Source organism: Leucoraja erinacea, chromosome 5, assembly GCF_028641065.1.
Source record: "Leucoraja erinacea ecotype New England chromosome 5, Leri_hhj_1, whole genome shotgun sequence".
NCBI classification, from domain to species: domain Eukaryota; kingdom Metazoa; phylum Chordata; class Chondrichthyes; order Rajiformes; family Rajidae; genus Leucoraja; species Leucoraja erinaceus.
In genome coordinates, this window is record NC_073381.1 from 19,033,592 (window position 1) to 19,051,522 (window position 17,931).

Sequence of the window (17,931 nt, forward strand, 5' to 3'; positions counted from 1 at the left end):
CTTTTGAGATTTGAACTTGTATGATTGATTTTTATGCAGAACCATATCAAATATCTTCTGGAAATCCAAATATTTTTTTCTACTGGTTCCCTTTTGTCTACCTTGTTTGTTACACTTTCAGAGAACTCCTTATTTTCTTGAATAAGGATATTATATATATACTTTTGCAGATTGTTGGGTCCTTTTGGCAGACTTCAAAAACATTCATAAACCACAACAAATGCATCCACTAATATTGCAGTCAATTATTTTATCAATCTAGGTTGTGGGCTATCACGTCCAGGAAACTTGTCAGTGTGTAGTGCCATTAAGTTTCCTATCTTTTATGATTGTGATCGTTTTTGAATTCCTCTTTCCATTTCTCTCCCAAGTTCTCTATAATTATTGGAATGAAGAACGATACCAAATATTTGTACAACGTTTCTACCAATTCCTCATTCTCTGCCTCAGGGGATTCAATATGAAGGAATTCCCATTGTTAATTCCCTCATCTCATCCACCAAGGGATCAAACTTTACCAGAGCTATTCTTTCTTGTTTATATACTTAACACAATAAGGTCTAAGCTGGAGCAAAAGTTTGCTTATTTGAGTGACTAGAGCATTTTTTTCCAGTTTGGTAAAATGTCCCAATTTAATGTGCACGATTTGAAATGATCTTGTCTTTTGCATGAATTTTCATACTACTAAAGTTGCTGAAATTGATAATTTAATAATTATGGCAAGTTTTTTTGATGCAGGCTATCATTCAGTCAATGTGATACTTAATGGGATACTTTCTCCCTATAATTAACACAAGAGTAATAGTGGAGTTTGACAAATAGATAATTTTCAAAAAGAAATGTTGCCATTATTACTGAATTTAAAAATAAAATGCGCAATGCTTTGATTAAAAATAGGTTCTCATATTTGTATTGAGTAGAGATTGGTCCATGTGGCCCACATTCACATTGGGTTTCCCTGGTTTTACGGACATTTTTCCCAAGTTGGTTATTTACATTAGTTTCATACAAATCAATAGGGTGATTTCACGAAAGGTCACTGGAGCATAGATCCTCACCCACGTGACCGCAAAATCCAACTGGGGTACAAACGTCACTTCCGGTACATGTTATTGATGCTGAAAACGCGCACTTTCACACCCGTTAAAAACCGCGAAAAAGGCCCGTTTTTGAGCTGTAAATAACTGTGCCAGTCGGGGTGACCGTGAGGCACAGTTATCTCACTTTACAGTCAAGAAGATAGATAAAACCAAAGGTAAATACAAGAGGGAGCTGAAGGAGCAACAACAGCGGAAGTGGTTAGCGGCCATTCGCCGTGGAGATATAAAGATAGAAAATATCGGGAATTATCGCGTCTGCTCGCTGCATTTCATCAAAAGTAAGGCATTATTGACGTTTTATCTTTATTCATTTGTCATATGAAAAGTTGTAAAAGTGAAAAATCCGTCAGTAAAATTGCAAAATCGCCCATGGTTCTCAGGTGGGTTTTAACATGCAAAAGTAAGGCATTATTGACGTTTTATCTTTATTCATTTGTTCTTGTGCACGTTGTTTATCCTGCTCACAGTGGGTGCCCAATCAGGATTGGTGACATCATTCCATGGCCAAAAAGGCCTAAGGCAGGCAAGGCCATTGTAGTGGGAGACTCCATTGTGAGAGGTACGGACAGGGGTTTCTGCGGCAACAGACGAGATGCGAGGATGGTGTGCTGCCTTCCTGGTGCCAGGATCCAGGATGTCACGGACAGAGTGCAGAAAATCATCAAGGGCGAAGGTGAACATCCGGAAGTGGTAGTGCATGTCGGCACAAACGATGTCGGAAAGAAGGGGATGAATATTCTGCAGCGTGACTTCAGAGAGCTCGGAAAAATGCTGAGAAGCAGGACCTCCAGGGTTGTTATCTCCGGTTTGCTTCCAGTTCCTCGTGCTGGCGAGAGCAGGAACAGGGAGATACGGGACCTGAACGTGTGGCTGAGGATCTGGTGCACGGGGCAGGGATTTAGATTCTTAGATCACTGGGATCTGTTTTGGGGTAAGGGGGAACTGTACAAAAGGGACGGATTGCATCTTAACAGGTGTGGGACCAGCATTCTGGCAGGCAGGTTTGCCACTGCTTATCGGGTGGTTTTAAACTGAATAAGGGGGGTGGGGTGTCGAATGGGATAGTGGAGGATGGAGTTAAAGGGAAAGGGTTTCTTAAATGTGTGAGCGTAGAGACAGAGGGGTGTAAAATGAGGGTAGAAGAAATAGGTAGCAAGGTGAAAAGTAAAAGTGGCAGGCAGACAAAACCAGGGCAAAAATCAAAAAGGGCCACTTTTCAACATAATTGTTGTAAAAATAAGCCTGTGTCTGAAGGCTTTGTGTCTCAATGCAAGGAGCATTCGTAATAAGGTGGATGAGTTGAATGTGCAGATAGCTATTAATTACTATGATATAGTTGGGATCACGGAGACATGGCTCCAGGTGACCGAGGCTGGGAGCTGAACATCCAGGGATATTCAATATTCAGGAGGGATATAGAGAAAGGAAAAGGTGGTGGGGTAGCGTTGCTGATTAGAGAGGAGATTAACGCAATGGAAAGGAAGGACATTAGTTTGGAGGATGTGGAATCGGTATGGGTAGAGCTGCAAAACACTAAGGGGCAGAAAACGCTGGTGGGTGTTGTGTACAGGCCACCTAACAGTAGTAGTGAAGTTGGAGATGGTATCAAACAGGAAATTAGAAATGCGTGCGACAAAGGCAAAACGGTTATAATGGGTGACTTCAATCTACATATAGATTGGGTGAATCAAATTGGCAGGGGTGCTGAGGAAGAGGATTTCTTGGAATGTATGCGGGATAGTTATCTAAATCAACATGTAGAGGAACCAACGAGAGAGCAGGCTATTTTAGACTGGGTATTGAGGAATAAGGAAGGGTTAGTTAGCAGTCTTGTTGTACGTGCCCCCTTGGGCAAGAGTGACCATAATATGGTTGAGTTCTTCATTAGGATGGAGAGTGACATTGTTAATTCAGAAACAATGGTTCTGAACTTAAAGAAAGGTAGCTTTGAGGGTATGAGACGTGAATTGGCCAAGATTGACTGGCAATTAATTCTAAAAGGGTTGACGGTGGATATGCAATGGAAGACATTTAAAGACTGCATGGATGAACTACAAAAATTGTTCATCCCAGTTTGGCAAAAGAATAAATCAGGGAAGGTAGTACATCCGTGGATAACAAGGTAAATCAGGGATAGTATCAAAGCGAAGGATGATGCGTACAAATTAGCCAGAAAAAGCAGCATACCAGAGGACTGGGAGAAATTCAGAGACCAGCAGAGGAGGACAAAGGGCTTAATTAGGAAAGGAAAAAATAGATTATGAAAGAAAACTGGCAGGGAACATAAAAACTGACTGCAAAAGTTTTTATAGATATGTGAAAAGAAAGAGATTAGTTAAAACAAATGTAGGTCTCTTGCAGTCAGAAACAGGTGAGTTGATCATGGGGAACAAGGATATGGTGGACCAATTGAATAACTACTTTGGTTCCGTCTTCACTAAGGAAGACATAAATAATCTGCCGGAAATAGTAGGGGACCGTGGGTCAAAGGAGTTGGAGGAATTGAGTGAAATCCAGGTTAGCCGGGAAGTGGTGTTGGGTAAATTGAATGGATTAAAGGCCGATAAATCCCCAGGGCCAGATGGGCTGCATCCCAGAGTACTTAAGGAAGTAGCTCCAGAAATAGTGGATGCATTAGTAATAATCTTTCAAAACTCTTTAGATTCTGGAGTAGTTCCTGAGGATTGGCGGGTAGCAAACGTAACCCCACTTTTTAAGAAGGGAGGGAGAGAGAAAACGGGGAATTACAGACCAGTTAGTCTAAGATCGGTAGTGGGGAAACTGCTAGAGTCAGTTATTAAAGATGGGATAGCAGCACATTTGGAAAGTGGTGAAATCATTGGACATAGTCAGCATGGATTTACGAAAGGTAAATCATGTCTGACGAATCTTATAGAATTTTTCGAGGATGTAACTAGTAGCGTGGATAGGGGAGAACCAGTGGATGTGGTGTATCTGGACTTCCAGAAGGCTTTCGACAAGGTCCCACATAAGAGATTAGTATACAAACTTAAAGCACACGGCATTGGGTGTTCAGTATTGATGTGGATAGAGAACTGGCTGGCAAACAGGAAGCAAAGAGTAGGAGTAAACGGGTCCTTTTCACAATGGCAGGCAGTGACTAGTGGGGTACCGCAAGGCTCAGTGCTGGGACCCCAGCTATTTACAATATATATTAATGATCTGGATGAGGGAATTGAAGGCAATATCTCCAAGTTTGCGGATCACGCTAAGCTGGGGGGCAGTGTTAGCTTTGAGGAGGATGCTAGGAGACTGCAAGGTGACTTGGATAGGCTGGGTGAGTGGGCAAATGTTTGGCAGATGCAGTATAATGTGGATAAATGTGAGGTTATCCATTTTGGTGGCAGAAACAGGAAAGCAGACTATTATCTCAATGGTGGCCGATTAGGAAAAGGGGAGATGCAGCGAGACCTGGGTGTCATGGTACACCAGTCATTGAAAGTAGACATGCAGGTGCAGCAGGCAGTGAAGAAAGCGAATGGTATGTTAGCTTTCATAGCAAAAGGATTTGAGTATAGGAGCAGGGAGGTTCTACTGCAGTTGTACAGGGTCTTGGTGAGACCACACCTGGAGTATTGCGTACAGTTTTGGTCTCCAAATCTGAGGAAGGACATTATTGCCATAGAGGGAGTGCAGAGAAGGTTCACCAGACTGATTCCTGGGATGTCAGGACTGTCTTATGAAGAAAGACTGGATAGACTTGGTTTATACTCTCTAGAATTTAGGACATTGAGAGGGGATCTTATAGATGCCCTTATATATGGATGCCCTCCACCGAAAACGGTGTCTGAGACGGGCTGGGAAGATCATCAAAGACCCCTCACACCCCAACCATGGACTGTTTGCCCTCCTCCCATCAGGCAGGCGGTACAGGAGCCTCAGGTCACGTACTAGTAGGATGAGGAAAAGCTTCTACAACAGCACAATCACACTGCTGAACTCGGAGTCCCGACGATAGATTTCTCTGGTCCCTCCGTCCCCTTTGTTTAATCATTCTGTATTTCCTGATTATTCTGTATCTTCCCTCTTTCTATTATTTTTTGTTTTTTCTTTATGTACAATTACTACGGACTGACGCAAAACTGCATTTCGTTGTACTGATACTTGTATTTGTGCGATGACATTAAAGTTGAATTGAATTGAAATGAATTATAGAAACTTACAAAATTCTTAAGGGGTTGGACAGGCTAGATGCAGGAAGATTGCTCCCGATGTTGGGGAGTCCAGGACAAGGGGTCACAGCTTAAGGATAAGGGGGAAATCCTTTAAAACCGAGATGAGAAGAACCTTTTTCACACAGAGAGTGGTGAATCTCTGGAACTCTCTGCCACAGAGGGTAGTTGAGGCCAGTTCATTGGCTATATTTAAGAGTGAGTTAGATGTGGCCCTTGTGGCTAAGGGGATCAGAGGGTATGGAGAGAAGGCAGGTTCGGGATACTGAGTTGGATGATCAGCCATGATCATATTAAATGGCGGTGCAGGCTCGAAGGCCGAATGGCCTACTCCTGCACCTAATTTCTATGTTTCTATGTTTCCATGCTTCAGGCTTGTCTGTTATTAGATGATAAATAAATAAGTAGTTTGGGTGATTGTGCAGGCTTTAAACAAGAAACATTGAGAAATATATTTTGGCAAATAATTAAATGTCCTGATTTTGTCCAATTAACAGCTGACAATTATCCCATTCCTTAGCTTGCATCTGAGTAAAATTTATTTCAAAACGCATTGATAGTTTACGATTAATTAAATGGTAAATGTAGCTTCAGAAGCTTTTTCATTTTGCATGTTAAAACCCACCTGAGAACCATGGGCGATTTTGCAATTTTACTGACGGATTTTTCACTTTTACAACTTTTCATATGACAAATGAATAAAGATAAAAAACGTCAATAATGCCTTACTTTTGATGAAATGCAGCGAGCAAACGCGATAATTCCCGATATTTTCTATCTTTATATCTCCACGGCGAATGTCCGCTAACCACTTCCGCTGTTGTTGCTCCTTCAGCTCCCTCTTGTATTTACCCCGACTGGCACAGTTATTTACAGCTCAAAAACAGGCCGTTTTCGCGGTTTTTAACGGGTGTGAAAGTGCGCGTTTTCAGCATCAATAACATGTACCAGAAGTGACGCTTGTACCCCAGTTGGATTTTGCGGTCACGTGGGTGAGGATCTATGCTCCAGTGACCTTTCGTGAAATCACGGTCTAGCTGTAACATTGAAGGCCACCTAAAGAGCACCGGGCAGGCAACAGCTTAATTAAACATTATCCATTTTCCTTCTAATGGTTACATTATACAGCATCCACTCATAAGATGAATTAAAAATGTGGTCTCTGATGGTTAAAATTTCAATACAATTTCAGCACCCATTCTCTCTGAAAGCATTTCATAGAACTTACCTTGTGGCAAAAGCTGATTGTACTTCATGTGGGTTTCGTCGATCTGACCAAAAAAATAGTAGCCTGTCAAACTTTGGTTCAATATCAGCAAACTGTGATTTGTCTTCTGGAAAAATTCGAAGAAGACCTCCGTTTACCTAAAAAGTCAAGTATTTAGTTATCAGTAAATATCTGTGCATTTTCTCTCAAACCCTAGGTGGTGGATGAAAAGCAGGGCAGCGATAAACAAGACCATTTGTAATATTTAAGATAGGTACTATATTTAATGAATAACTGTATGCCACAGCAGTGATCAAAGTATCCATCAGTATCCAACAGCTCCATCCAAAACTGCAGGTAGAGAGTGGTGGACGTAGCCCAGACCATCAGGCAATCCAACCTCCCTTCCATCGACTCCACTACACTTCACACAGCTTCGGCAAGGTCACCAACAAAATCAAGGACAAGTCTTACCCCAGTCACTCACTCTCTCTTCTCCTCCCTGTAATGTCTGAGTATTGTCCTGACCTACCAACTACCTCATTGGAGACCCTCGAACTACTTTTATCTTGCCCTAAACATTATTTACTTATTCTGTATCTGTGCACTGTAAACAGCTTGATTGTAATTATGCACAGTCTTTTTGCCGAATAGATTGCTTTTCACTGTACCTCAGTAAACATGACAATAACACTAAACTAATCATAAAAAGAGATAGTGCCTTTTTACTTCAACCCAATCCCAAACAACCATTTGCAGGCAGTGCTTTTTTTTTTACCTCTAACCATATTTTCATTTTCAAACCAAATTAAGGGTACTCACAGTGCTGTAGACATTTGTCAGTCATTCAAAGCTCTGATTGAGGCACAACACTTGCAGAGCCTGATTGAGGCACACCACTTCCTGGTTTTATAGTCGTTCCCCCTCCCCCCAGCAGGGGCAGCAGAGAGAATGGGGAATGTTGTAAAAACATTAATATCTCTGTCAATTTTCATTGACGGGAAAAATCCTCGGCACACATGCAGCGGAGGGGGGGCTCTGAGCAAGGTGGCCAAAAATGACGGCCGTAGGTGGCGGCGTACTCTCGGAAACCGCAGCACAGAAAGCCGAAACCGGTCAAGAACAGAGTTTTAGTAATATAGATTTAAGCTTCTGACTTTGTTGCTCCAGCAGTCAAAGAAAAGCTAATATTTTCAATATTTGTATAAATTTAAGTAACTGGTCTTAATATTAAATCAAGCAAATGTTTTGGAAGTAGAAAGTTACATCATTGGGGAGATTTACTATTTTCTTTAATTGACTGCTTCAATAATTATCTTAAAGCCAATATTATTCCAGCCCTAGCTGTTATCTCTGGTGAGTAGTTATTAATCATTATGTACTGGAAACTAGTGCATCCAGAAAATGTATTTCAAGACTGGACTAGTAACAAGGGGGAGAGAAAGTCGAATTGATTGCCCAAAGGAGACGTTACAGTCTGAGTAGCAAACAATTAGGAAGGCCAACAATATGTTGCCACATATTGCAAGAGGATTTGAATATATGTCTAATCCAATAATATTAAGCCCTATTGAGACCACGTCTGGCAAATTACATGAGAACTACTTCCCTCAAAAAAAGGATATACTTGCACAGAGATTGTATTCAGGATTTACCAAATTTGATTGTGGGATGACAGATTTGCTGTTAAACAGACTGAGCTTACACTCTCAAGTTTAGAATTAAAAAAGATAATCTCATGGAAAAACGCAAAATATTTCAGGGGGTCAAAATGGAGATATGCAATTGATGTTTTCCCTAATTAAGAAAGTCAAGAACCAAGGTTCAGTCTCGAAATATGCACCCAGCTATTGAGGATCAAGGTGGAAAGAAATTTATTTCCCAGAAGATAGTGCATCTTTATACTTCACTTCCCACGAGTGCAGTTGCAGCATACATTCTAAATGGTAATTAAGATTGTTAGATATTAATGGAATCAATGCATATCAGGTTAGTTGAGGAAAATGGCACTGAGGTATGATCAATTTGAACTGCAGAACGCCAGGGCAAATAGTTTCCTCCAACATTTACTTCTTCTGCTTGGCAATAAAAACAGTTTTTACTAAAAGGACAACATTGGTCACTATTCTTCAATGAAAGATTGACCAAGAATAGTCTTATTAATTGGACAGTAATAATGGTGCACTTATATTGCATTATATCAATGTGTCATGAATTTTCAAGTAAGTTACCTTGAGAATGACAAATCACAATGAAATTCCTGGGGCACTGCATGTATCTGACCAGAACAGCGCAAATTCAATTTTAATAGCTTCACTCTATGTAAAACGTCTAAAATCCACTTTATTCTGTTATGATATCCTGATCACTGCCAACATTTATACTGAACCAGAATAATGCTGGCAAACCAACCCAAAACAATTTATTGCTCCAAAATCACAGTAAATCTAATTTATATGGGATATGAGCATCGCTGACAATGTCAACATTTAATAATATCCTGAAACTGGAGGGTTGTGATAATGAATAGACAGCAATCAACTTTCAAGTTAAGATCCATGGAGGGGAACTTGCAAGTTAAAGGACTGCCATGTCTTTGCTTTCCTCATTCTTCTTGACGAAGGATGTAACAGGTGTGAGAGCCGAGGGTGAAGACAACTCAACAAATGATTGAACTGCATTTTCAAGATGATACTCGTAGTCAGTGGAGAATGGAATCCAAATTATAGATTTTAATAAGTTGTCAAACTATTAGACAGTTCGTGGATGATGTCTAGCTTTTTAAATGTTGCTGGAGCTGCAATCATCCAAGTCAAGTGTAAAAAATTCCATTAGATTCCAAAACTATTTCATCTGTGGGAAGGCTTTGAGGAATCAGGTGGTGGGTTGCACACGCAACATCTCACGCTCTTGAAGCTACAGTATTTATTTGGCTGATTTGTTTAAATTTATGGTAATTACTTATCCTTGCATGAGAGGAAACAATAATTTCTGCTTGATAATTTGATTATCTTCAATCAATATGTCTTGATTTAAAACTCAGAACAATTGAAGCAATCTTTCACTACTCATCCATGTGTATCATAATTTTGATCATTTTAAATTACATTTTCCATGTAACTTTATTGTTCAGGGGAGGTGGGGCGAGCATATAGAACTATTCAGCCTTTCCTCAAAATTATACCCAACCTCACTAATTTCATTATCTTGCGCTTAATGAAAAGAAAAAAATGCAGTATCCAACTGATATTGTACGTTGTTTGTATAGGATTTCTCCACTAGTTTCCTACATGCTGCTGGATCTTCTCCATGTGGTGAAAGACTGCAGAACTCCGAGACGCAGAGGGGTCTGCTTATCTTATAGCATGATCTGCAAAGGATTACAGCTTCTAAGGAAAGCTAAAGGAATGTTATAATTTATTGCTTGGGGAACTGAAATCAAAAGAAGGGTCATTATACATCAGTTCCATAAGATATTGGTGAGACCAAATCTGTTTAGAGTGTACAATATTGGACAACTTAATTAAGGAAGAACGTTAATGAGCTGTAAGCAATTTAGAGTAGATTTAGTAAAATAATAAATACAAGGGGCCCAATTATTTGGCGTGGAAAGATTACACAGGCTACGTTTTTACCTGTGGTTTAGACGAGAGGTGTTGACAGAATGGATTTGGAGAGGATGTTTCCCCTTGTGGGAGAATCTAGAACTAGGGGTCACAGTTTAAAAAATAGGATAGAGCTGAAGCAATTTCTCCCCCATCAAAGCATTCTGAGACTGAAGAAACATCATCCTCAAAGGGTAGTGGTAATCAGCACATTTATTATTTACACTTGAGTAAGATGGACTCTAGATAAGCAAGGACATGAAAGGATACTGTGAGTAAAATGGAATGTGAAAGTTAGGTTACCATCAGAACAGCCATGATTTTATTACTTAGGGGAGAAGACTCATGGGGCCAAGTTGTCTATTCCAGGTTCTAATTCATATGTTCCTAAGCCTGTCTGTCATGGTCTCAGGCCCCTCTATCATTTTCCTTATATTTTTATATTTAGGCAATTTTGTCTTCAGTAAGCAAAATGTTGATCCTTGGGGACCAAGGAATAACCTTTACTACACTTTTTCACAGCTACATTTAAAATTCACCAAAACTGTTTATTTCACCTGAATCCACGTTGCCAATCCAGAAAGAGCAGTTTAATGTTATTGTCTTATTCTGGCGATTTCTTTAATATCTTTATTTTGTCACAACCATTCTCTATGAAACATTTTGCCAAGTGCCTTCCAAAAATCTGTTCTCAAATTATCTGTGCATTGTGATTTCACAGGAGAAATCAAAAACAAGTTGGTAGGAATTGATTAAATAATTGATTGAGGATTTATTTGCTTTATCTACTTGCACCGTTAAAATACAATGCCAATATTTTTCAACTGTTCTTAGAAAGATTGCTTGCCTTTGAGAGGAAGGCTTGGAGACAAGAGAATAGTATCATGAAGACAGAGGGAGGGAATGAGAGGAAGGAAGAAACAAGTGGAGGGAGTGAAACAGAATAAAGGCAAGAGAGCTAGAGCAACATTGGTTCAGTCATGAAATGCAGAAGGTCTGTATGGAGTGCTCTATCAATGTCATGGGCGAGGAAAGAGCTGTAAATGAATGCAAGCCTCTACTTTCAGTTGAAGGAGCCAAGACCAGACTCTGTTCTTGGAGAACCCAGGCCTTTGGTGCATTCCCTCTACTTCTATTTCTATTTGCTCCTCCAAACAACTCACCGTCACTTCCCCACCCACAAAAACCAACCACTCTTTATCTTAAGTTCCCACAGCTCAAAAATATCTGAAAATGAAACTTCCCTGTTCATAAGCACAATGAATGCCTCATTAACAGTTAACATTCATCATTAAAAGCAGTCGATCTGTTCATTACAAATCAAGCGCTGCGTCATTTACTATTTACACTGATCATGTTATGAACTCCGGAAATTATCTACTTCTGCCCCATTAAATTACTTTTAGCTGTAGAGAATAATCATAGCTTTATTTATTGAAGGAAATTCCTTACAAACAATATAATCCCCCCCCAAATCTTTCTTGCACTGTCAACAATTAGATATTAACTTTTTCCAGTGATGCACAGATTTCAAAGCTAATTAGAGAAACATATTATCATCTTAGTCTCAATAAAAAGGTAATGCTTTTCAAATAAAATGTATTATCTGTATAAATTCAAATGTAAGTGTATCTGCCTGTACCAATAATATACAGCAGGTGGCATTGAAAGCTAATTTTAGGAACAACTTCCTTGGAATTTCAGTAGTTTGACTGTGCGTGTCTGAAATGTTGTCATTATTCAGAAGTAGAATTGTTCTGGTACGGCATTGTGAACCAAAAATAGCAGCATAAAGTGTTATTGATGACTGTAAATCCATCAATCATGTTATATTTGTTTAAAAAAAAGCCATTTCAAAATAACAAAAATTAAAACACACTTGAAATTATATCTATTGTTCCAAAATGCTTACCATTTTCAGAATTTGAAGTTGTGATGATAGATGTAGTTGGAGGACCTAGCAAAGCGTATATACATTACAGTTATAGAAAGCCAAATATTTTTTAACAACGAAGAATTTTCTTGCGAATTGTTGCCCAATACACTTATGTAGTGAAAACTTTATAACTGAACGCAGATAGTGGAATTAAAACTTTTCCACCAAAAATAACCAGAACAAGGGGTCACAGTTTAAGGATAAGGGGGAAATCTTTTAGGATCGAGTTGAGGAAATAATTTTTCACACAAAGAGTGGTGAATCTCTGGAATTCTCTGCCACAGAAGGTAGTTGAGGCCAGTTCATTGGCTATATTTAAGAGGGAGTTAGATGTGGCCCTTGTGGCTAAAGGGATCAGGGGGTATGGAGAGAAGGCAGGTACAGGATACTGAGTTGGATGATCAGCCATGATCATATTGAATGGCGGTGCAGGCTCGAAGGGCCTACTCCTGCACATATTTTCTATGTTTCTAACTCAAAACAATGTTGATTTTTTAAAATTACCTCACAAATACAAATTTAGAGCAGGATTATGAAACACAGCACAAGATAAAAGCATCTGTGCATCCTTGCAGTTTTCAATAAATTTCCATTACACCTGTGAATGTAATTATACTACAAGAGCTTAAATCTGGAAATTCATGCTAAATCAGTGAACTGTCATGTTATTTGTTATTTATAGATCTGCATTTAGAAGATTGTCCTTCAGTACCACCATTTTTCCATAGCTCTAAATTAATAATAAAGGAATTTCCTATAGTTCAGTATACATTTCCTAAGGTTTCAAGACAAAAATTGTTTTTAAACAGCTTTTGATTTTGGATTGGCCACCATCGAAACACTATCCATGTTAAAATTAACGCAGCAATTCATAGTGGTCGGCCACTTTAATTAACAACATTTCACTCCTTGCGAAAATTAAATGACTCTCATTAGTGAGGTGTCAGAGTCTCTCCTTCACAGTATAATACCCGTCCAAATGAAACTAAAAAATTATTCTTCAGAACACTGCTGTTCACGACCATATTAAACATTCCCATCAAGAACAACAGGACAGAATTAATTATATCCACTTATTTTGTTTCAGATCTTTCTTGACCATAAAAGTCATCTGCATCCCTTCCTTTAATAAGCTGTTGATGAAATCGGTTGTAAAACGTTTGTGACTTTTTCCACAATATCTTGTGCTGCTGACTCTTCATGCAAAATTATGAAAGGCATTCTAGATATTTACATTAGTAAAAACACCTTTGTATCTTTCTTGAATTTCCTGCAAGTGTTTTTTCCTCATGTGCCAGTCTTATACCCTTTCATTCTGGGTTGCTTTCAACTGTATTTCTTCTGTTAGCAAATTCATCAGCCTCTCTCTCACACGTCAGAGCACCACAAAATTCATCAGATCTTTCTACCAATCTATCTTCCATTTCCAGAATTCTTGAACTTCCTAATCCTTTTTTCTTTATAAAGCAGTAGCTGAACATCAATTGGCTGATCTAACATTCGGCTAGATTATCAACACTGCTTTAAGGAATGCAATAATTTACATCAGTAGTAACCACTACTACAATGTTTTGCCCCCACTGGTTGTATTTACCATTATTGCCTCTGTGTTTTCATCTGGTGTATAGATCAGAACAACTGTCCATACTTAACCTCTTTAATTCTAACCCATCATAACCATCTTCACTGTTATTTTCTTTCTAATAACAATAAATTCTCAGAAATGAACCTACTTCTCTCCCTCAATATTATCTCAAGGTAAGATAGACACAAATTGCTGGAGTAACTCAGCGGGACAGGCAGCATCTCTGGAGAGAAGGAATGGGCAACATTTTCTGGAGACAATAACAGCATCCATGTGTACATCAAAAGTACTATGCACATGACCATTTCTCGAAACTTCTCCACTTTTTTTGGTAGAAACCCTGTAAATAAATTTATGAATTTCTTATCTCTGATGATTGTCTAATATTGGACTCGAGTATTTAGAATTGAAGTATCATATTAATTCCTGCGCTCTGCATTGAAGATTTTAACTTCAGTTTCAAACATCATTTACTTCTTCCTGAACATCATTTGCTTCAGCTGCTATGGCACCGAGTCCCTCATCTATGCTGTTGTCACCTCCAGGCTCTATGCAATCGGTGCTAGATTTGAAATCTCCTGTTTCCATGCAAGTTTGCTCATCCAAAGTTCTGTTGCCTTTGTGTTCTCGAACAACTTATCACCTTTTTATGGCCAATAATTTAATTATATCCTCAATAAATCTTAGTTGAAAATTACAATTTATTGATTTTTTATGTTAAAGATGATTTCAACCATCTGGGAGAAAACACTCACTGCAGAAACTGAAAACAATCATAATTTAATATTTACTATTTTGTACTGATCACAGGAAATTCCGAGTTAAAAGTTCCGAGGTAAAAAACGAAGATTTTCTTATGAAGTTTCTTATTACACCTATCAAGTGCTACGGAGGATTTAGTAAACAATATTTGACTTCGAGTCATAACCACCTGCTTTAAGACCTCTATCATTCAAGAAATGCAAGGTGGTGTGCCTTAATAACTACCATCTGATGGCTCGGACATCCACCATGTTTAAATATTTTAAGAGATTGGTTATGGCATGCATCCACTTCAGTATCTAAGACAGCATTGGTCCACTGCAATTTGTCTATCGTTGCAACATCGCATTCTCAGCCACTTATTGTACTCCCTATACACCCTTGACTCTGCTGCCAAATTCTGCTCAAACTCCATTTACAAGTTTGCAAATGACACCACCGTAATAAGCCGGATTTCAAACAAAGACGAAGTAGAGTATAACCATATAATTCCAAGTTAAAAGAAGTAGAGTATAGGAAGTTGGTGGAGAGCTTAGTAACATGGCGTCAAGATATGAACATCTGTCAATGTCAGCAACACAAAGGAATTAGTCATCAACTTCAGAAAACAGGGAAGAGTACACGTCCCAGTCTACATCAACGGTGCTGAAGTGGAATTGATTGAGAGCATCATGTTCTTAAGACATTAACATCACTGTAATGTATATAATGTAATTAGCATATGTTATGTCTTGTGCGAGGGGAGGCATGCGCTAGAGGAGACTCATGGTGGCGTCCTGAAATAAAGAAGTTTGTTAGTTTACTGCTGTATCTGCGAGTTCTTTTGAGTCAGTCCCAAGTACCCAAAATACACTACAATTGTCGACGAGGATGGGATAGAGTTTGTGAACTCACCCACAGGACTGTTTTGCAACACACAGGATTGTTTAACAGTTTAAACTGTAGATATGGAGTTGTGTCGCAGTTGTTTGGCCTGCAGATCCCTCTATGCCGGGGACTGCATTTAAAACATCAGCTGTACAAGTTGGCGAGTTTTGTCAGGCTATCTCTATGTTGTGTCTACGTGGCAAGATGTCGTCCTTCGGATTGTTACTCATTTTAGACTGAATTTTCCTTTTGTCAAATTCCTCAAGCTGAATAGTCTTTGTATAAATTTTAGGTGAATTGTTACACTAAAACACACAACAACAGCACGAAGAGGATAAAAGAACAGAAAAGGAAAGAAGGACTGTCAGAAAAAAAAGGTTGTGTTTGGAAACAAAGTGGAACGGCACCAAGCCAAAAGATTTGGCGCCAAATGGTTTTGAATTGGCGCCAAAGAAAAGACAGGTCGGAACAGGAAGCAAGGAAAACAAGTGGGGCAGTAAGTAAGTGTCACCGAAGAAAGCAGCCGAAAGCTGGAAGCCCAACCAGTAGGACAGCGACGGTGTCAACTTACCTGGAACATTTTCCAGGGCTGCGTAGCCAAGGCAAAAGAGGCAGAAGAGGCCCAGCAGCTGCCACCGACTTCGGACGTTTTCCAGGGCTGTGTAGCCCACAGCCAGGCCCAGGAGCCGCCAACGACGTCGAGTGAGGGCCTAGTACTGGGTAGGTCACGGACAGGTCCAGTGAAGCCACCGATGAAACGGAGTCAGCCCGGCTGGGAGAAGAGTCAACCCGGTCGAGGGAGAAAGACGGCCGCGTGAGAAGCAGACCAGCAGCGAGAAAAAAAAGCCCGGCCACGCGTGAGAAGTGGACCGGCAGAGTAAAAGAAAACTGGCCGCGAGAGAAGCGGACCGGTCGTGAAAGAAAGCCCGGTCGGGAGTAGTCAGCCCGACCGTGAGCAGAAAAGAGGGTCCGGCCGCGCAAGAGAAGCGGACTGGCCAAGGGAGAAAGCCCGGACGTGAGAGGAAGTCCAGCCCCGAGCAAAGAGTGGGTCCGCACGAGAGAAGCAGGACAGCACTCAAGCACTTCAGCCCAGTCGGGAGTAGAGTGAGCCCGGTCGTGAGGGCTGTGGAGACAGCGGGCAGGCAAGTCAGCAGAGCAGCAGTAGTCGACTTGGCAGCGAGCCAGCAAAAGCAGCAAAAGTGGAGGTCTGGCGAGGCCAGCAGCAAAAGTGCCGGTGGGGACAGCTCGAGAGGTTGAGAAGACACCGGAGTCCATAGGCCGAAAACCGACCAGTGAAATTCTTCAAAGTAAAGGCAGGACTGTTGAATGTAATGCGTTGTTCACTATTCCTTCACTGTAAAAGCGGGACTGTTTGGATGTAATGCATTGGTCACTGTTATTAATAGTAAATCTGTGTGCATAGCAGGAATATGGTTAAAATGTTCTATATGTCTATTAACATGAAATGTTGGTTAATAGTATAAATCTATTATTATAAGAATCAGTAATAGTCAGTGGGCTGGATCACTTCTTAGTGTGCAGAATGATTAAGTCTAGTGCAGAATACACAGTGAGAGAAAAGAAGATAGTGCACCTGAATAGCAACAGGTAGCATGGCTTTTCAAATTGTAGGAAATGTGCCCCAGTTAGAATATGGGTGTGATTATGAGAAATGGACCGAAGTTTTGGAGGCTTGTTTCATTTCTAATGATATCGCTGCAGAGGTGAAGAAGAGCATGGTTTATATTAGACTTAGGAAGAGAGGGTTATCAAACCTTACGTATGTTACTGCTGCCAGCAACGCCCACAGATAAAAAGTATGAGGAGTGTAAGGAGGCTTTATTGGCTCATTTCTCTCCAAAACCTCCAAGGGTATCCAGAGGCAAGGAGACTGAACTAAAGAGGGCAGAGAGTCTCTCAAAGGACCAAGGTCAAGTGCAAAAGGACAAAGGTCAAGTGCAAAATAACAAAGGTCAAGTGCAAAATAACAAAGGCCACGTGCAAAAGGACACCGGTCAAGTGCAAAGGGACACAGGTCAAGTGCAAAGGGACACAGGTCAAGTGCAAAGGGACACAAGTCAAGTGCAAAATGACACAGGTCAAGTCTAAGGGACAAAGGGCAAATGCAAAGTGGCAGAAGTCAAAGGCAAAGAGAAATTGCCATCCAAAGGGCAACCCTAGCTATTCAAGCTGCATTCAGGGGTATGAATGTACGGAAAAAAATCCGGAACAAACAGAAGGCAGCAACGGCAATACAAGCAGCAATTAGAAGGCACAGAGTATACCATCAATACAAGGCAATGAGATTGGCAGCTATAATAGTACAAACCCATTATAGGGCACACCTTCAAATGGAAAGTGATCGCAAAACTTACATGAAGGTACGCAGAAGCGTTGTACTGCTTCAGGCAGCCTACCGTGGAATGCTTGTTCGAAGGCAACTGCGGCAAGGTCATACAGACTTATTATCAGATGTATAAACAGCGTCAGTATTTTAAGAAACTACGCTGGTCTGCCATTGCGGTACAGCAACGATACAGAGCATGCCAGATAAGAGATGTCCAAGTGAGACAGTATAAGAGTTTGAGAGAAGCAGTGGTGTGTATTCAGGCCTTATACAGCGGGATCAAAGCCAGAGTATTGGTAGGGAAAACCAAGGCATCATGCTGTATTGTC

General features: G+C 40.3%; 1 protein-coding gene across 4 annotated transcripts in view; it reads right to left on the minus strand.

Moving 5' to 3' along the window:
• egln1a (egl-9 family hypoxia-inducible factor 1a) overlaps nucleotides 1-17,931 on the minus strand; it is a 90,241-nt gene that overhangs the window by 24,855 nt on the left and 47,455 nt on the right. For all 4 annotated transcript variants that reach the window (XR_008723431.1, XM_055635177.1, XM_055635174.1 and 1 more), the window contains one exon: nucleotides 6,522-6,658. Coding sequence is in view for 3 of the 4 variants with exons in the window: in XM_055635177.1 (XP_055491152.1) it covers nucleotides 6,522-6,658 (137 nt within the window). In the remaining variant the exon portion in view is untranslated. The remainder of the gene's footprint in view (nucleotides 1-6,521; nucleotides 6,659-17,931) is intronic.